Below are 20674 nucleotides of genomic sequence, written 5' to 3'. Positions count from 1 at the left end.
TACGTTTATCATATCTTGATTTATAATATGATATTGAGTTTCCTTTTAGAAAACATGATACTGATTATTTATTCAAAACCTTCATTTATATTTGAAGATTTACTTTTAGTAGCCAGAACAGTTAGTACTTTTGTTGTTATTTTAATATACTTAAGTTTTTCTCATAATATTTTTTTATAATGTCAACAATTTAATCCTCATTTTAAATATTCATTTCATCATTATTAAAGGTTTATTTCACCATGCATTGGGGGTGTTTAAGTTTAACTAGTATGCATCGAAGAATCAAGACAACCATATAAAGAGCGAGTACGAATATGTCTTATTAGGAAATAGGATGAAAATCCCTAAAGGAACTTACATAAGCGTCATTGCATGTACCAGTACAACGAATATGTATTTAGTGAGATGCTCAACAATTATCCTTTTTAATCCATTATTGAGTGAAGATTTTTGTGGTGATCTCTTTCTGCTCCAATTCCAAAAACAATTCTTCCGGTCGCTAGTTTCCATCAATCACTTAGGACACGTTTGGTTTGCTAAATAAAATAATATAGTCAATAAAAATTATTTTTTATGGAGATAAAATTTTTAGATTTTATGAAAAAAAAGATTGAAAATTGGGACATCAAAATTTACGGATAAGACGTTTTTTTTATTAAAAATATAATAAATATTTTATATAATTTTTTCAAAAAAAATGCTTAACTAAATATAAGCTACTTTAAAATTTAGTATTTTTTATAATCAATCAAACATACCGAAATCATTTTTTCAAATGTCATATTTTTAAAAATTATTTGTTCGTTGGTTGCCGGATATGGGTCCAGAGCAAAAGCGGGTGAATAGTGTTAGAGACAATGTATGATAACCGGGGGCTCAAGTATTATTCAATCAATCATTAACTTTCACATAGGAGTGTTGTTCTAAGCAGTGATGGAAACATGTGATGTTATTTTTCCAATATACAATAATTAATATAGATAGAAAATTCATATGCATACATGCAATGACTCATGTCATCTTTCTTGAGTGGATGTCATAATGAAGACTAATGGTTTGCTTTTGACCAAAAAAACAAAAGACTAGTGGTTTGCAGGTGGATAAAAGTGCACTGAAGTGCATGAAGTATAAGGTGCATATAAGTACCTATTGGCAACAAGGCCATGCCATTCTAATAATTCTCCTTTGTTTGGAGGATAGTGGTACTGTTGTGAGAATAAAGGATCAAACTTAATCTCATATCAACTAGACAGCGGAGATGTCTGTTTCTTAAATAGAGGGGGGCTACTCCTTTCTCTTTAGAAGCGTCTTTTATAGGACAAAACTGTGAGGATAGCGCACGACGTGCCAAAAGCGGACAATACATTTGAGGAGAAGCAGTCGCCTCCGCTGTCTAAGACCAGTGGAGACGAGATCGGAGGGCAGCAGATCCTCCGTAGCGCTGGACGCGCAAGTCGGAGGCCGATCTTCCTTGACCTCATCAGATATCTCTTAAAACTCTCAACAAAGAAGACTGTTTTAGGTGGTGTTCTTTCCTGAACATTCTAATAATTCGAAACTTAGTTACAGGTTGCACTATTGCCTACCACTTTTTATGTGCTTAAAAAAATATTGCTCCATGAATGGGCCGTCTTGGGCCTTCGTTATGTTCATGGCAGGGTGGGCTGAACCCCGCAAGCCGCCCAGTTTCCCCTCGCGCGAGCCGAACTATAGAACATCCGCTCCCGGTGGGAGATATCGAGCCAAACCCATATCCGCGCGGTCGAAGAGCGAGAGGGAGACGAGAGAGACGATGGCGGTCGGGGCTCTGAGCTTTCGGACCGTCTGCCCCCAGATCCCCATGGCCGTCCCTGCCTCCTCCTTCCCTTTCTCTTCTCCTACCTCCGCCGCTCCCAGGCGAGCGGCGAGCACTCGAAGGATGGCGCTGCCTCCGATGCCGCCCCTGAACCCCAAGGACCCCTTCCTGTCCAAGCTCGCCTCCGTCGCCGCCTCCGCTCCCGAAGCCCTCGCCGTGCCCCCTTCGCTGGATGGCGAGACCCCTCCCTTTCTCGACATCTTCGATAGCCCCAAGCTCATGGCCACTCCCGCCCAGGTAAAGGAAGAGGCCCTCGCTTCTTGCTCGTTTTTAGGAGACAACCTTTTTTTCCGTGGATTTAGTAAAACTTGGAACTTCTTTCATGTCTTTTACCATTATCCTGTTTTGTCGAGATAGGGTCGGTTTAGATGGTTATTTTGATGTTGTGTATCAATAGTATAGTGAATATGTGGTAGAACGAAAGATAAGAGACCGAGGATTGAGAGATTTGTAAAAAGAGGATTCTTTTCAAAATTGGATTTTCTGGGGTTTAAATGGCAGTTAAGATTAGGAGCTATAGGCCATTTAGGTTTGTTAATGTGGTATTATAACTGTTAAGGAGACTCGTCAAAATTAGGTCAGGCGGCCTTGAAGGAGGGAGTGCACTTAGGTCAAGGGGGTTTCTGAATTTGGTTTCTTTTTAAAAGGTTCATGAGTGCATTGCTGCGTCTTTCTATTCTGTAAAATCACCTTGAAAGACTTCTGCATTTGTTTTTAATTCTTTTATGTATTGAGTGGCTATTCACTTTAACTGATGATTGGAAGAAACTTTTGTGGGCATTGCCATTGAATAGGAGAAGCCTTCAGATTTGCTGATGTCTTTGTATTAGGCATTTGGGTTTTTTTGGGGGAGTTGAGAAGTCTGATAATTTTTTTATGTGCATAATCTCCTGGAGGAGAGGTTTTTGAGAGGATCTGTGTTGTGGAAGAGCGATTTGCTTTTGGCGGAGGAAATACCATTGCAGGCGTGGTGATTTCTTACCTTCAACGTCGTCAAGAATATTTTAAGTGCAATTTCTTAGTAGTTAAAAACTAAATGAGTTTGTATATCAACTTTTTGGTAGAAAGAGGGAGGGATGAGAATACAAAGACAGCGACTGGATCTTGTTTACTGAGAATATCAAGAGCCAATATGGTCCCTCAGGCAAAAAGTTTCAAAGAGGAAAAACGAAATATGTGGAGAAGTCAGCGGATGAAGATGAAGAGAAAACTATTTTAGACTTGCTGTGTCATTGAAGTATATATTATTATGGGAAAATATCCTTAGTTCATGGATAAAAATCATAAGGTGGCAATTTCAAATTCTAGTCAGATATTTGATGCTGGAAGTGTCTCAGCTCAGTTTTTCTAAGCTTTCCAGAATAATCTAAAGTCCTGATAGGGAGTCTGAAGGTAATTTATTTTAAAAGAGAACATCTTTGTGATAATGAAACTATTGAAGTCAATCTAGACTTGGTTAAACATTTTAACTGAAAATGTTAATGAGAAGTTTTCACATATTTTAGGTGGAAATTAATGTCATTTTCACTTTACATCACAACATAAGTTCTCTACTTATTGGGTATCTTTGGTGGTTAAGCAGTCAATATTGGAGTCTCTGGGTTTTGAATAAAATCAAGACCTTGGTTTGGTCTACCATCGGAAAATCCTCCCAAAGAAAAACACTGTCAAGAAAGTTATCAAGGTCAATGGAACTTTCTCCTTGTGTTGTTATAATGACGATGAAGAACTTAATTTTCCAGTTCTATGAGATGACATCACAGTTCAAGCGATGCTACATTTTGGCTTGTGGGATTGTTACTTGACAGTGATGTGTGGTCCTTGATATATCTCCTTCAGTGATAAATTTTCATTAATGGATTGGGTTTTTTGCTACTTGTGGTGTTATGCAATGCATAACAGATATCCAAACGAAATCCACCACCTCATAGGGATTTGAAGGCTTATCATTTGTCATATTACTTGTTCTTGTTTAAAAGGAGCTGCTTGTTAGTTGTCAGAGAGGCTTGTTTATATGACATGGTCTTATGTTTTGCCCTTGTTGTATTCTTTGCTTATCCTATCTGTGGCAGATCCTTCTCAACCTTGTCACCTTAGTACGGTAAATATAGTTCATTCTCATTGTGTTTCTTCTTCTCCTGTTCCTTTCTTTTTGAATGTATATGACTTGTTCTTCTCAAATAAATGTTGTGACAGCCCCTGCCCCTCCCGGTCCCCCCATCGTCCAATAAAAAAAAAGTGTTAATGAAGTATAATCTCTTAATTGTATATTTACAGTATCATTTTAACTATCGACCATGCAAAATGAGAATTCTGGTATTTTTCTCTTACCTAATGTGCTATAAAGTAATTGTCCATGAGATCTACGTTAACACGTCAATGAAACATTCTACAAAAACATAAACACATGTTAAGGAGTCACCTCTGAAGGTACAGATGAGGTGAGTAACTCACAATAAGTTATTTTCCAATGAGCGATCAAAGTACTGATTAACGATGGAATTTTTGGCATTTTGGCATGACCAGGGTCTGAATTATTTTGTTGTCAAATTCTTGAGCAAGCCTGTGGTGATGCTTTGATTGCCCAGAACCTGTCTAATGGTTGTCTGGGTGATATGTTTGTAGCACTCAAGCTTTAATGTAAAAGGTTAGATTCCAACTGCTCATGCAGGTGCATGTGTGTGCAAGCATGCCCTCTCATATGTACCACAGTGGAATTTTCAGAATTTTGCCAAGTTCTCAGATTTTATGATGTGCAATGCTCTATTTACTTTAATCAATGAAATGTAATATAAAGTGATTCGTAATAACTTTTGCAATTTTATGTGTCTTTTAAACAAATCTTTTTTACTATTTAAGATGAAATTATATTTGTAGGAAACATCTGAATTTTGGTTCAATCTCCAAAATTGCTTTACTTTTACTATAGTTGCTGTTATTTGGCTTATTTCCAAATTGTAAGGTTTCCAGAAATAATTTTCCATGGATGGATCTTGATGTTTACTCATGCTTTATATATTCTAAATGATTTTAATAGCTTTTAACTTTTGTTAACCTGAACCAGGTGGAGCATTCTGTTTCTTACAATGAACACAGGCCAAGAAAGCCTCCTCCAGACTTGCCATCTTTACTTCTCCATGGACGAATTGTCTATATTGGCATGCCCGTAAGTGTTGCAACCACACCAGGTTCTCCCTATTGTCTTGTTGACAGTTCTTAGAGTACTAGATCGCTCTAAGAACTATGTCTATACTTATAGGAAGACATGAAAATTAATTTTTACTAAAACTAACCATTCTTTTTTTAATGTTTAGTTGGTGCCAGCTGTCACAGAGCTTGTGATTGCCGAAATGCTTTACCTGCAATGGATGGATCCAAAGCAACCAATTTATCTTTATATCAATTCAACTGGAACAACACGTGATGATGGGGAAACTGTATGCAATTTTGGTTTCTTAGCTCTTCTCTTTGTTCATTTAATAAATTTTAACTTGTCCACGGGTCGGTTCCATTAGTTGTGTTCTAAAATAGACATGAATGACTTGTACTCTTTAAACTATATGCTCAGTGGCATTCATCTACAATCAACAAAAGAATATTTCTACAACCAATCATAGAAAAGTTGTCGAGTTCATGTCTGTTAATAGAGATCCATGCCCCCCAATATGCTTTGAAATTCGACTTATTGTCCTGCACAATCTTTTTTTATGTAATTTTCTATATGTTACATTCTGATGGAGCAAGTTCTGCTCCATGTACTCAAAGTTTACCAGGCTCCATGTTCTAATGGAGCCTGGTAATAGTGTTCTGTATGAAAGCTGTGGGGTTTGGACAAATACGTGTGGTTATGGTAGAACTTCTTGCCATAACGGGTTGGATGGGATAAAGGGGGATGGTTTGAGCTTTAGAAAGATGCTTGTGTTGGACATAGCACTCCGAAACTAGTAATTTGAGTTGTTGATGGTTGATAGTTCAATTTGGAAGTGAAGGTACGGAAAAGTGACTTAAAAACAATGATGTTGATGATTGATTGATCTGCTTGTTAATGGGTCGGGCAATGAAAAAACATGGCTTTTTAGACATGTTTATATATTCCTAGTGGATGGTTACTGGTCTCTAGTTCTTTTTAAGAAACTGGAATTTGTGTGCACCTCTAAGTGTGTGATCTATCTATCATTCAGTTCTCTGCAATAAAGAACAAAACTAGAATTTTGCTTATGATCGTGCTTGTAGTTGTTTCGCTTGTTTCTCTTCTTTCTGGGCACAAAAGGAACCAATTTTTTCTCCTTCTATTTTTTGATACAACATTTGTGAGAAATTCTGTTTTTTTTTTCAAATTAAAGTATTTATGTTCAGATGATGGTCTTGCTAAAAGACTTCTCAGATTTTTTCACATGCTTACACATGCCTAAATTAGTGGGTGCAGGATTCTATATTCTCTGCCACTACTTTTTTGAGTATTTTGTGGAGTTTAAAAGAATGATTTAAAGATAGAAGTACTGGTTAGGTGGAGGTACTGGTTGGATGACATTCCAGTTTGTCTGCTCTCCAGTTGCAATATCTAATTTCCTGACAACAATTAGAACATACAAAAAAAAGCACTGGTCTGATCTTGCAAATTGCCAATTTAGTGTTGTGAGGGATAGTCAATAACTTTTTATCCTTTACATCCATACCTAATTTTCATGTTTTTTGTATAGCAAGCAAATAAAGTACTCACGCTTGTTGAACATCCTGAAATTGGACATTGTCTGAAGTACGGTATATTTTGATCTTGTGAGACAACTGCTATCTGTACTGGTAATCGCCTATCTGTTTGCGCTTTTGCTTAAGCAGCAGGTCATAGTGTCTCACTAGCTACACACAAATTGTTGTTTACCATCTTGATGAATGCGTGTCTAGCAAATCTAGCAATAATCTATCTAAATGACAAGAGGTAATTTGCTCATTTACCATGGCAGGAATTGCCAGGTTGTAAAATGTTCTGTTTCAGCAATGGTCCTAAATACTGAAAAACAGTTAAATTTTCATATTATCTACCTGATTGATATTAATACTGACCATTGTGATTTATCTTTGCTCTGTTAGGGATTGATTTCTGGAATGTCAGCATTTCCTCTTGTGCTTTGAATTAGTGACAGCTCTTTAAATATATATTTTCATGCATTTCAGGTTGGGATGGAGACAGAAGGTTTTGCTATTTATGATGCTATGATGCAGTTAAAAAATGAGGTATCCGCATTTCTTGCCAATGTTATGCTTGCCACTGTCTAGTTCTTGTTGTCTCTTTTTATAACAATTTTGACTACATCGATTTTCCACTGTTGAATGAATCTGTTGGCTTGCGCATTTTAAACTACTCTAATGTACATAGTTTTTCTTTTTTCATTTTCTATGTTGGCGGTAGTTGAGAAGATCCAATTTGACATCTTTAAAATGAGATCCATATACTACTGTTCTCAGCCTTTAATATGTGGCAGAAATAGAAGGGAATGCAAATTGGCTAGTCATTTTCTATTTGTGTGTGAAGTATAGATGATGTATAGCATTTTCTAAATTTATAGAGTATGGATTATTTCCTTTTAAATCTTTCTGAGGTATATATGGATGATGAGGTGTCATGGATTGTGTAATATCTTTTCTTACAAGTATCTCAATTGGATGGAAGTGGTCAAACTAGTAATGTTTAACAAGCACATGAAATGATCCTGAGGGTAGTTTTCAGGGAAGAATAGGAGGCTATTCAAAGATAAATTTAAGATATTGAAATTACAAAGAGAAGCAAGTTGATGTGGATATGGTGCTTATCCAAAGAAATCATTTTTTGTTGTTGGTCAATGGTGATAATATTGGTAATTTACATCAAGATTGTCCCAGGCCCTATTTGAGTCCTCCTTGACGGGATAAAGACTTTGAACTTTTATAGCTGATTGCCTATGAATTAGACCCAATCAAAGCTTTGGTGCAGTAGTGAGATAAGAGCTTGGTTACTCAGCTGCATTCCAAAAATATCTGATTTTAAACTACAACTGAAGTGGAAGCTCATATCATCGAGACTTGTTTTTGTATTTGTGGAGAATATCACTTGGGATAAGGAGAAAGGGGAGCCATGACAATTTGCATTTTCATCCTATGAAATAGGGGACATTGATACGGTGCTCGTCGATGGTATCATTTGTACTCATGCCTTTGGGGCCTCCAACAAGATGGCAGGCAATTGTTTCTTGTTTGGGGGGAGGAGGGGGTTAGTCAACAGAAATACCTTTTTTTTCATTATTACATCTTGCGTTTGAGGTGGTATCCTTCTCTTTTAGTTGTGAGTTTTTCCTCTTGTAGTTATTGAAGTGCACTTCCTATTAAAGTTATATGATTTCTACAACTTGCAGTAAAATGGGTTTCATGTTTGTTCATGTATTTCTTTTGTTGGGATTGTTGTTGCTTATGCAGATCCAAACTGTAGCTGTTGGAGCTGCAATAGGTCAGGCCTGTCTACTTCTTGCTGCAGGAAAGAAAGGTAGACGATTTATGATGCCTCATGCCAAAGGTATGCTGGAATATGATAGTGTGATGTAACGATATGAAAGTTTTCCTTATTTCATATTCGATTAGTGTACTGATTGACATGCAAAATGTTTACTTTTATGTCAGCTATGATTCAACAACCTCGTGTTCCTTCAACTGGGCAGTTGCCAGCCAGTGATGTGCTTATTCGTGCGAAGGAGGTCTGATTTGTTTAACTAATTCTTTATTGTTAGCTCATTGTTTACTCTTACTTCTAAAGGTGCATGTCCAATGTACGTAAAGCTTTAAATTCCAATTCAATTGGAACAATAAACTATCTGATAACTGTCAACAATGTTACCTAAACACTTGAAAATCTGGGTTTTTTGCTGTGTCTGGACGCATAGACACCTGAATATTTGATGACACTCCTTGACACTTCAGAACCGTGAACCATGATATCATTATAGTTAACTTTTGGCACCTAGACCTAGAGGCTTTCAAGTTTAATATAATATTTAGCAAATGTTTTATAAATTGTATGAAATTGTAAAGCAATTGATCCAACAAACTCTTGATCATGGCATACTTCAGGATACATCTATATAATATACGCATGTCCCCATATCCGGTATTTAGAAAGATCCCGTATCCAACACTCCTGGACACTTGGACACTTGACACCCATGTAGCATGTCCAGGTAACATTCTGTCATACATAAGATAATTCTAGTTATGAGACTACAGGAACGTAGATAATTTTTTCAGCTATTTCCTCAGACGACCATCGGATTGGGTTAATGAGTCTTTTTGGTGCAATTATGTGGAACAAAAATAAAGTATATTTCCATATCATATCATCATTGGAAGTTTTGTGAATGTCAAGGTTTACATAACAAGATCTTTGATTAAAAGTAATGTTCATTAAGTACCAAAATTTTATGCACCCATTACTATTATCTTAATTGGAAGGATCACTATCTACAAGTACTGCAAAACAGCACCCTAGAAAATAATGAATCCTTTGGCATTTCTCTTAATAGGTATTAGTTCTTCTCTTCTTAAGGACAATTCAAAGGTTTTCTTATTCATTACTATAGGAAAAAAAAAGATAATTCCAAGATTAATGTTAATCCATCTTGCATGGCAATTAGGCATTAGTTGGTGTGGGAATAAAGCAGGCATGCGGCTTGCATAGACCTTATGCCTGCCAAGGCCTGCCAAGCAGCCTTTATTAAAGGTATAAGCAAGGAATAGTTATGCTGGTCAAACTTGCTTATATTATGCATAACTATTCTCAGGGGAATCTGCCATAAGCTGTTCTTAGCATAGGGCCATCATTTGCCTGCTTCCTCTTTTTTCATGACAAAAACACCTTCAGCCAAAAGTGTTCCAGAAATTGTAGCCAAACAGAAATCAGAAGCATAACTATTTCAATGGGCATAAAATTCCTATTATGGTTTTTCTTATTCCCAAACCAAATGCAGCCCTATTGCAACTCCAGCAGAAGTTAAAACTCAAGCACCACTGGATGGTCTTCTTCATCCAACGGCATTCCTCTATGGTGTCTGTGAGCCCCTTTGCCTGCCCATAAATATAGCACTTGTTTGGAAACTTTTTGGAACAAACAATGTAGTTTTTACTGATTGCTAGAGTTGGCTTTACAAAGGGATTTCATATTATGATGAAGAAAGAGCATTGTCATTATGGTCTTGTTGTTTGAGGGTTGGAAAGAAGTTAGACCTGGGATGAGGATGAATTGATGTGGATCAGTGCTGCCGCTCTCCATCCATGTTGAACACTTGAGCTCAATAGATCAGAAAGAAAGAAGCATTGAGAGGTATGAATTGGATTAGGTTACAAGTGATAGTTTCCAAGATTCTTACCAAGTTTGGACCTCCTGCTGGCTGAAGCTGAACAAAACAATATGTCCATAAGAAGAAACCCTTGAAATGATGGAAATGATGTCCTTTATTTTTAGAATGTTAAATCTATCCATCTGTTTTGGTGGGACTTGCTAGTGGGACTGTCATAAGGAACTTGCATGAAATCCACAGGAATGATTCCTTATGAGTTCTGGGCATGAAATAAGATTAACGTACAAGACCTGAGGTTTTCAGGTTGTCCTGCAGGAGTGTGAGAAGTAGCCAAACGAGTTACAATGTATCAAGTTAAGCAATTCTTTGTTAGCTATTCATGTGAGACTAAGGAAGAACAAAGAATAAAAAGCTCTCTTTTATTTTTTAAAAAGAAAGCAACCTCAAAAGCAACCTTAACTTGGAGGAGGCATAGAAGATTTTCCTGTTTCCTAGGCCCTAGATTCTAATTATTGCAGTACCACTGAGATTTAGTGAGTCTAATGCTTTCCTTTCGATCTTTACAGTGGTCCACCTTCTATGTGAAATATATTTCATGCAATCCTTGATGATCTAGATGTTGGTTCGTATACTTACAGGCATGTCTGGTCTGGCTCAATCCTTGGTGGGTTAGCATATGAAAATAATAAAGTCCAAGTTTTGACTCCATGTAAATGAAGGATGGACTCTAGTGGATCCAGTTAAAAGGGATAGGCTTGTTGAGTGTAATTGGGTCTATAGGATGAAAAGGTGTTGATGGCAAAGGCAAGGCTTCTCATATAAAGACTTGCCACAGAAGATGAGATTGACTATGAGGCGATCTAAGATGCCTCCATGGATGAGTCCATAAAGATTTTGGAATTTATTACTGCTTGTAGGTTGAGATCCGAGTCCATAAAAGATTTTGGTATATATTAATGTGTAGGTTGAAATCCATTTAGTCAATGTTCTTAATGAAATGCTAAACACTACCCCAATTTGAAGGGTCTGCCACTCCAAGGCAGGAGAAAATGTCGTCAAAATGCTTGCTCCAAGGCAAGATGGATTAATTCAATTGATGGCCTAAAGCATGCTTCCAGACGTTAGAATACCTAATCAATTACGTTGTCAAAGTGCTTGGTTCCAATGAAATGTGGAGTTAGTATATGTTGCGTGGAATACATGAGAATCTGTTATATGTTTTACCTCATTGAACTTAGTTTTTGTTGGATGTAGTGTGACATTACATGTACTCTGTATCGGGTGTTGAAATTCTTGAAAAGGCATAGCAGATGTGGTTTGGGATTTCATAAAGCTTCAATGCCACTTTTTTTTAATCATCTTTTTATTACATTGTAAAATATGGATATTCTTTCCCACGTCATTGTAGAAAGATAGTCCTTTGAAAGTTTCATAATTATCATTGTTGCAATTACCAATTAACTATCTGCTTTCTGGCCTTTTTAATTATCTATAAAATCTATCATTCTTATTCAGAGCCTTCGCTAGATATATATTGATTTTCAGAATCTTATTTTATTATGAATATAATAATTTTGCTTGGATAAAGAAATTTTCTCCTTGTTCTCATGAAAAGAGAATTTCATAAAGCGGCTAGTTGATCGGTACCAAGATCAGCTATTGTTCATAGGCATGAGGCATAGAGGCTAGATCTGTAATGCTAGAGCCGTGCAGTCTTGTGCAATTTGTCAACATATATATTGTTAATTGAGATCCAATTTCGAAATGTAAAAATTAATTCAGCTTAAATGAGTTGTACCCCTAGGAAATAAAATATTGCTAAACTAGGGCTACTTCTTGAGTTGAGTTGGCATATGTCAGTAAATGTGAAACACTCCATTATTAGTGTAATACTTTTTACCTCACTATCATGATTGTTCATGTTAGATTTATGTCAGCAGCTGAAAGTTATATTTAAAGAAATTCCACCTCTGTTTGTGTAAATAATCTTTTGTCTCATGATTTAAATTATTGAATGTTGGTACAAATTCTACATGCATATTTTAGTCAGTTGACCTGACATCGTGTATTTAACTTGGTTATACTTTGCCTTCCTTTTTTAAGTGTACCTATCCCTGCCTTTTTAATTCATATGATACTTCTGTGATTTCAACAGATTATAAATAATAGGGACACACTCGTTAAACTTCTAGCAAAGCACACTGGAAATGTGAGTATATGAAAACTTCTTGTATTTGTAAATTTATAGATTACAGCCGAAAATCTGACAAGCTTTGTTAATTAGCCTGTGGAGTCAGTATCGAAGCTGATGCGGAGACCATTTTATATGGACTCAATTAAGGCTCAAGAATTTGGGGTCATTGACAAGGTACTTGCTCTTCTTTAGTTGGTGATGTCCGGCTGTCGCATGCTCAACTTATTAGTTATTGCACGTAGTTAGTAACCTCTAGAACACGACAAAACATGGTGAAGCATGTCTGTGGTTCCCTTTCCCATATCCGGTTGGAAACCATTAAGACTGGCTACGATTGTTCAGAGATTTTAACGGTGGCTTTATGAGAATGTGGGTTGATTTGATTATAACAAAAAATTATGGGCTGGTTTTTATTTATTCATTTATTTGTACTTGTGGCACAGATTCTTTGGCGTGGCCAGGAGAAGATAATGGCAGATGCTCTCTCTGCTGAGGAATGGGACAAACGAGCAGGAATTAAAGTTGTTGATGGGATGTGATTTTCACTAGATTGATTAATTGTAAGCATTTCTACATTTTTCTGGATGCTTTCAAATCTCAAGTTTTAAATGCTTGAAGTTGTCATCAAATGTTTCTTCCCTTGAAGCATATGTAAAGATAACATGGTTACGAGTCAATCATTTTGTTTTCTTAATTGCTTTGATTTTTTCAGGCCATTTTACAGATGTAAGGATGTTACGCTAGGATATGGAGGCCTTCCAGTGGCTGTTCCAGGTGCGGATGCCTTTCATGCAGAAAAAAGTATGGGGAAAAAGTAGGGAAATAAGAGAACTGGCACCCGTAACTAAATTTAATGGAACTTGATTGTAATGCTTAATGTAATTGACTGTGCTGAACGTCTGTGGCGGTGGTCAATCCCTTCTACCTCAATATTATGTACTTATAGAGCTTGCAGAATAGAAATTAGAAGATTGTTACATGTTAATATGTCAGAACCAACGATATTTTCTGTTTAAATTTTCAGATAAAAGGAAATTTGCTCTTAATGAAATTTCTGTGCGGAATCAGTTGATATGTTGTTTATCTTTGTCATAATATACCGCTTTATGCACTAAAAAATAGCACAGGTGGAAAAGTAAGGGTATGATTAGCTATTTAATGTTTCATACCCCTTTTGATCAATCCAAGAAACTGATCAAAAGTACCTTACCCAGCAACTCCCATCCCAACAGAATTGGATCAAATGTTGACATATCTAGTTTTGAGAATGTTCACTTCCAGCCACACCGATGTGACTTTGGTTCAATGATTTTTGCTCTAGGTTCATCCCATTTGCCATTTGCTACCTTTAGGAACAGCTGGTACTGAAGCTGCTCTTCATCTTGGTTGCACCAGACTCACCTTACATAGCCCATGGATGGCCCCCGTGCATTTGCAGCACCCATGATAAGTCCTCAATTGCGATGGCGTTGGTGACTTTGGAGAGTTGGGCAAGAGAGAAGGAAGAGTAGATGGAAGAGAGGCGGAGAGGAGAGAAGAGGATGAAAGCCTGATGCCATTCTGTTTTCGCCTTGATTACTTGTTAGCACGGCAGATAAGCCTGCAAATAGGCAAACCGTGCGTAGGTATAGAGCCTCTTAACCTTGGACCGACCCACAAGCTTGAAAAAGAGGATAATGTTTCTCATCGGTTTTTTTCTTTTCTTTTTTTTTGGTGAAGAAATCTCGCCCATTGTTGCTTAACATATCATATATTCCATAAGTGAGGAAATACATCACACACGGAAGCTTGACTGTCTGCAAGATACCATTGTAGATGTTGCATTTTATCTCCTCAAGTTATCCATTTTGATGTCTTGCCAAAGAGGGTCGACCACCACAATCACCAAACCTCTGCCAATAACTTGAAATTGAGAAACAGCGAGCAGAGAACGTAATAGAATTCAAAATCTGCATGCGAAGGGCTCATCTAATCCGCTGGACTTCAAAATCGGCTCTGCTAGTAGGGTTTTGTAAGCTTAGACTGGTACGGCGACAACCGTCGGGATTGACCCATGGGCACGCTCGGTGGACTTGACCATAGGCGCCCTTTTTTCTTTTTTTGGTACAAACCATAGGCCCCTTCTGTGTCACTTTGTTCCTCTCCTTTCTTTCTTCGTTAATCTCTCCCCTACTTGTCATCCATGGGTTGTTCTTTTCTCCTTCAGGTGCCCACAGCTTTATATAGAACCAGAGCTAAGTTTTGGCCCCATCCCAGAGTCACAGGATTAGAGGTGGCCATCAAATCATATCAGACCTCATACAGATCGAATTGGACACGATAGATCAAAAATCTGTCAACTTGAATCCAACATATTTATCAAATAGATCAAAATGGAATTATAAGAGATTCCCCAGCACAACTTACACAAAAGATAAAAGATAAACCATCATCGGACAAGTGCTTGAGAAACAGAGGTCCAAGTCCATTACTTGTAAAGAAGAAAATGGCTAATAATCCTCAATTGTGTGAATAGTTTCTCTTTCCTGCGCTTCTTCAATTCTTCCAATCTTGTCAGGTAACTCGGTATTCAGTGAGCCTTAAAACGATCATGTCTCAAATCTTTTGAGTGGAAGCTTGCAGCTTATGCTGTGGCAGAAATTCCCTGCCACCTGCATGACACTTCCCGAGCAATTGCTAGCAGAAGATCGGCATGGAAATTAGGAAAAACCTCCTAATAGCATTCACAACAAATCTATAAAAAGTCATGCTAGACGCCACATAAACGAATATTACAGAGAAGGCAATCAGATATCAACAACATAAAGCATCCAAAATAAACAAAGACATCAGCAAATTAACATTTTAGCAAAAGCCTAATGATCAAAGTACATGGAGATTCCAACTGACAAGAAGGGGCTAAAGTGCAAAAAAAAAAAAAAAGTTCGCATGGGCACTTTCTGAAGGAGAGACGAGCCTTCCCGGTCACATGGATGCTCTACATGTCCCCACAGTGAGAGAAAAGCTTTTATATCAAATATTATCCCCAACTGATACATATCAATCCTAAATATTTTCTACCAGAAAGAATTGGGAGATGAGTTTTGGGAGAACCTTAACATGTAAGTCAACGGAAACAGCCAAATTAGTAACAAATATACTATCGTTTGGATGGCCTCTCGTCATCCTCATCACCATCACCATCATCATCATCATCATCATCATCGCTGTCATCGGCAGCTGATCTCTTCCTCTTTGAGGAGGTCTGTTCCTTTCCAGCATCACCACCTGCCTCATCCTCATCATCTTCATCAATGTCATCATCATCATTCTCCTGGCCTGGTTCGAAGTCACTTGCATCTTCTTCATCTTCTGCACGACCTACTGGCTGGACAAGGTATTCTGTCCCCAATTCCTCCTAAAAGTTTTGACATATCAGAGACAAAACCAGAAGTTCAAAGTGCATCGAGGTTCTAAAAATGCTTTAATTTTTTTAAAAAAATAGAAAAGAGAATTTTCATGTAAAATTTGGAATTAAATTTATGCAGAAGGATGGTTCCCAAAAAAAACACGAGAAGGAAAGGTCAATGCTACAGATGGGAACAAGAAACAATCTATGTGTGTGTGGTTGTGTGCATGTGAGAGAAAGAGAGAGCGCTAAGATGGACAGTTAACACATATTATACCACAAACCTAGGACTTGGATCCTTCTCCAAAGAGTGGGTGATGTCCAGGATAAGAGAGTATTTTATACTAGTTAATATGTATTACTCTCTCTCTCAAAGCATGACACTGATACAGAAGTTATGCTAGAAAAATGACCTATCCTCCATTCCATCATTAGAGATGAATTTTAAAGGAGAAAATTTTGTACCAGCTTATGAAAAAGAAAATTCTCATGCAGCTTTAGGTGGAACAAAAATGAATGGTTGAGAATAAAGGATAAAACAATCTAGTCCAACTGAGATTCCAAGTGAAATTATTATTGAAAACTGAAGGTTCGTAGATCTTCATTACAAATCAATTCTCAGGTGCACCGGGAAAATCAGATTGGTTGCACTATAAGATCTTCAGCAAACCTTGGCAATCTTGGGCTACAAACCTGGGGTCAGTTATACACTTAACAGGTGACAATAAATTATTATAGTCATAAGCCCCATGATTTACTCACAGATGTTAAGCAAATAGCACATGACATGTTTCACAAAAACACTGAGCTCTCTAAATAAATCAAAAATAATTAGTGTATTACAATGTCAGTCTAAACACTAGGGGACAGAATTTGCAATGATAGATATTAAAACATGCTGGTACCAAGATGTCAAGACGCAGAAGTTTACCATTTAATTTTTTATTAAAAAAAATAAAGATACACCAGACAGCTAATAATATGTGAGACCCAAGAATAAAATATCTATAAGCCACTACCTAAATTTAACAGAGATTCTGTGATAACTCCAAGGCAAGCAGCAAATATAGCACAAACATGATGAACTAGAAAGCTCATATTAAAAATTATAAGATGAAAGGATGAATTTATGGAAATAAGCAAAACAATACAAGTAACAACAACTTAATATGTTTAGACGTGCAGTACTTGGAGAGACCACTGTCCAGGATCACAATAACTGCATCAAGAACAACAAGAAAATGGAAACAGAACGAACAAACAAAATCAACTGACTAAGAAAATAAATAGTTGCCAAAGTCACTCCTTCCTATCAGTTAACAAGGATGTCGCACCATTTAGCAACACAATTTTATTTTTGAGCAAAAAACACAACACAAAACTGAAAAACAAAACCAAAAACAAGAGGCAGCAAAATATGATGGAGCCAACACCAGGAATGGCATAGAAGAACTCTTTCCTCTTAATCCCTAAAATCCTTTCATAAGCAGTTGTATTATTGTTGAGAAATTAGAAACAAGAAAACATGCCAGTATTAGCATATAACATGGAACCAGTTCACACTATCAAGTATCAATGGCTTCTAGGCAACAACAAACAACAGCAGAGGAAGATTGAGCAATCATATGAACTACACCACTAATGGACTCTCAGAGATACTTCAAACAAAAAAAAGGCAAAACCAAGAAAAGAAGATGATGAATAAAATCATTCCAAATCACCAGAAAAAGGAGATACATTATGGTTTTTATTTTTTTGAAAATAAACGGAGTATATTAGATGGGGGAAAAAAGACCTCCGCTAGTTAAACTTCAGAGACTACACATCTAAAAACACGCATATCTACAGGAATTAACCCTACTGTATTAGTCCATAACACAGAGCTTGCTAGATATAGGTTTATTTAGAAAGAATAGCATAAGCTCAAGATCCAGAACTTAACAGAGAAAAATATATCATTGCCGAATTAAATCAGCTCATATATTTATATATTATAAGGAAAAAACTCAAATACAATACGCTTGAGTCCGAATCTGAGAGATAAACATATAAACCTATTAAAAATTAGAAAAAATATAGAAACATTCCCTCATATAGTTCAACTCATCATGGTACCAAAACCCTAAATACAGCTATAACAATATAAAAAAAAAAAATCAAACAAGTGCTCAAAATAAAACATACTGAAACAAATAATAAGTTACCAAAAATTAAAACAAAAAAAATCCTATAACTTGTTTGGCAACAAATCTAACCATACAGATCTATCAAAAAAAATTTAACTTTTATTCTTTCAAGCACAAAAATCTAAATAAAACACGATAATCTAATAACTCATCAAAATAACTGAGAAAATCTTCTACTTTATTTCGGTAAGAGAAGCACAGATCTACCCATATATACAAATTAAAACGAATAAATGTCATAAAAATAAGACAAAATACAATAAAACTAAATTTAAGTGCAGAAAAAATAAAAATATATATATATACCTCCTCTTCCTTGTCGCTATCATCGTCGTCGTCGTCATCTCCGTCATCCTCATCATCACTCTCGTCTTCCTCCTCCTCCTCCTCCTCCTCATCATCATCCACCGACTGAGCCTGGGGTCCAGTCCCAGGCGGGAAGATCTCCTCCACATCATCGTCAGAATCATCCTCCCCCTCATCATCATCGTCTTCATCCTCATCGTCATCATCATCCTCTTCGCCCTCTCCATCATCATCACCATCCTCATACTCATCAACATCTTTCAGCTCCACAATCTCCTCCGGTTCCTCCGCATCATCACCATCACCATGACGGCCATGATTATCAACAGCACCATTCATGGCCTTGACCTCTTCTTTCTTCTCTTCCTTCTTGGTCTTGGCTGCCATCTCCATCTCCCTTTCGTCCTCCACCGCCGATCCCCCCTTCATCTCTATAAAGAAAAAAAAAATAAAACTAAACTAAAATTTCGGGAATTTTTTCAAGAATTTTGGGGAAAAAGAGTTGGTAGAAGGCAAGGGAGAGAGAAACTGAGGATGGGGGAGAGAGAGGGGGGAGAGAGAGAGAGTTGCGTCGGATTCTACTCGGACGCGATCCGAGCCGTCCAGACTAGTGAGAGTACGCGGATCGATGACGTGGATGGAATCGGACGGCTTAGAGTCGCGTTGGAAGGGAGCAAGGGTAAGTGCCTGCAGCCCTCCAAGTTGTGCTCCCCGCGGGTGCCACCGCTCACGTGCCGGAGCTCCTAGGGCTGACGACATCGTTTATTAATTGGAGAGAAAAAAAATTAATAAATTTTGGGGGTGGAGAAGACTCCAGATTCGTTAGAGACGCCTCCGCTCTCGTGATTGTCCTGATCCGTTGGTATGCTCACCCGCGGAGGAACTCAGACTGTTACATCGGACGCTCGGACCGTTTGCCACGTAAGCACTTGCGTTTGATCGGCACTGTGGCGAGAAATTACGTGGGGCACGCATGCCCATGTCATTGATAACTGTGTGCACGTGACTGGAGCGTTCGACAGGCTGGCAAATCGGTCTGATCGACGGGATCCCAATTCGCAAGTGACCCGACCTAACCCAACTTTTTGTTTGGGTTTTAATATTAGACCCAAATTCAGCCAAATAAAAAATCAGATCGCATCATATCCACGACTACAATTTCTGACTCAATATACCGTTCGAGTGGGATCTGATCCATGCATAAAGTATAATCCAACTCCAATCCAAAAAATTTGTATAATTTAAATTAGATTATACTATAATTTATAATAAAAAATTATAATTTACCTCTTCAAAGGTGAATTTTTTATCTGAAATTTTTCTCCACCAAACTTTAGCCTAGCACGGACAATTCAGAGAAATCTGAACATTTATAATCTCTACAGTTCCCTGAAGAGTGATCAGGTATCGTATATTTAAGGATGGTTATAAAAATTAACTGTTTTTAGCATTCGATCACCTTCTCGGCCTGAAGCCTCACTTTTCTTATCTTTTCGTTCTGATTTCTGTGTCTGCAAGTTGCACCAACCATGCCAAAACCATGAGCATCTTTTAATGCGATGGATGAAGAACATAATGAAACAAAGCATACAGTGGCTGATTTAAAATTGAATTTTCCAATGCTGCTGAAAACTTGGGCAATCAATGTTGGACTGTCTACATACTAATTAGGAGGGAAGGTAGACAAGTCTTGCTGTTTGCTCATCATCTTGTCAGCAAATGCGGGGTGCAGTTTTTTGAGATGAATCGAGAGAATAGTAGAGAGTTAAAGAGTAATAGAGATGAGAGACCCTTAACTTCTTAAGCACTCTCGGCCGAGCCTTAAGCACCAAGCTGGGTGGCCAGGCCTGCACCCTATGGCCCACGGGCTCAAATAATTTATTCGATTCGAGTCGGATTGGATCAGATCATAAGGTTGGAAATCAAAAATTGCCCAAATTTCAAACAGATCTTGTTTGATCGGGTCGGATCGAAATTCAAAAAATCCAGCACCGAAAATAGAACGGATCCAATTACAGAGCCCAACCCGGCCCTACGGATCCTTTAACATGGGTTGGATCGGGTCCAAGCGGGTCAGGTCACGGGCAACCCCGACCCATTTGCAACCTTACTAAAAATGGCGTTGGAAGCGAGAGTAATATATTCATATATCTTTTCAAATTATTTAATTTTTTAAGAAATAACTACGTAAAAAATTCTAAACTATTAGAGATTTTAATTTGTATTCTGAACTTTAATTTAGTTCGATCAAATTATCGAACTTTTACATCCGTTCTATTCAGATCCTGGCTATGAATTCTATCAGAACTTAATCCAATAAAATGCCACGTAACAGCGGTCTATACAGTGACAAAATTCATTGGGAAGTACTGTAACTTTTGATGATAGTAATTGGAACCAACCCATGGTTTCTAACAAGAACAA

At 37.4% G+C, this 20674-nt stretch overlaps 2 protein-coding genes across 2 annotated transcripts; one reads left to right on the top strand and one right to left on the bottom strand.

Annotated features, from left to right (window-relative positions):
• Window positions 1-1731: 1731 nt before the first annotated feature.
• On the top strand, window positions 1732-13434 carry LOC103707272 (ATP-dependent Clp protease proteolytic subunit-related protein 3, chloroplastic). The gene is made up of 10 exons (XM_008791695.4): window positions 1732-2095; window positions 4923-5024; window positions 5173-5295; window positions 7031-7090; window positions 8306-8402; window positions 8507-8580; window positions 12332-12385; window positions 12461-12544; window positions 12814-12930; window positions 13083-13434. Exons 1-9 carry the CDS (start codon window positions 1796-1798, stop codon window positions 12907-12909), a joined length of 990 nt encoding a protein of 329 aa, XP_008789917.1. The 5' UTR covers window positions 1732-1795; the 3' UTR covers window positions 12910-12930; window positions 13083-13434.
• Window positions 13435-15186: 1752 nt separating this feature from the next.
• Window positions 15187-18949, bottom strand: LOC103707270 (acidic leucine-rich nuclear phosphoprotein 32-related protein 1). The gene is made up of 2 exons (XM_008791692.4): window positions 18251-18949; window positions 15187-15767 (listed from the first exon to the last, which is right to left on the bottom strand). Exons 1-2 carry the CDS (start codon window positions 18677-18679, stop codon window positions 15510-15512), a joined length of 687 nt encoding a protein of 228 aa, XP_008789914.1. The 5' UTR covers window positions 18680-18949; the 3' UTR covers window positions 15187-15509.
• Window positions 18950-20674: the final 1725 nt, after the last annotated feature.

The sequence above is a fragment of the Phoenix dactylifera genome, chromosome 13 (assembly GCF_009389715.1).
Source record: "Phoenix dactylifera cultivar Barhee BC4 chromosome 13, palm_55x_up_171113_PBpolish2nd_filt_p, whole genome shotgun sequence".
Lineage (NCBI taxonomy): Eukaryota > Viridiplantae > Streptophyta > Magnoliopsida > Arecales > Arecaceae > Phoenix > Phoenix dactylifera.
The sequence above is the reverse complement of the archived record's forward strand: the minus strand, read 5'-3'. Positions and strand labels throughout refer to the sequence as shown.

Coding starts and splice junctions, on each gene's coding strand:
- LOC103707270 (XM_008791692.4), bottom strand. CDS start 18,679: ATGAAGGGGGGATCGGCGGTGGAGGACGAAAGGGAGATGGAGATGGCA. Junction 15,768..18,250: donor ATAGCGACAAGGAAGAGGAG/GTATATATATAT, acceptor CAAAACTTTTAG/GAGGAATTGGGGACAGAATA.
- LOC103707272 (XM_008791695.4), top strand. CDS start 1,796: ATGGCGGTCGGGGCTCTGAGCTTTCGGACCGTCTGCCCCCAGATCCCC. Junction 8,403..8,506: donor TATGATGCCTCATGCCAAAG/GTATGCTGGAAT, acceptor CTTTTATGTCAG/CTATGATTCAACAACCTCGT. Junction 8,581..12,331: donor TGCTTATTCGTGCGAAGGAG/GTCTGATTTGTT, acceptor TGATTTCAACAG/ATTATAAATAATAGGGACAC.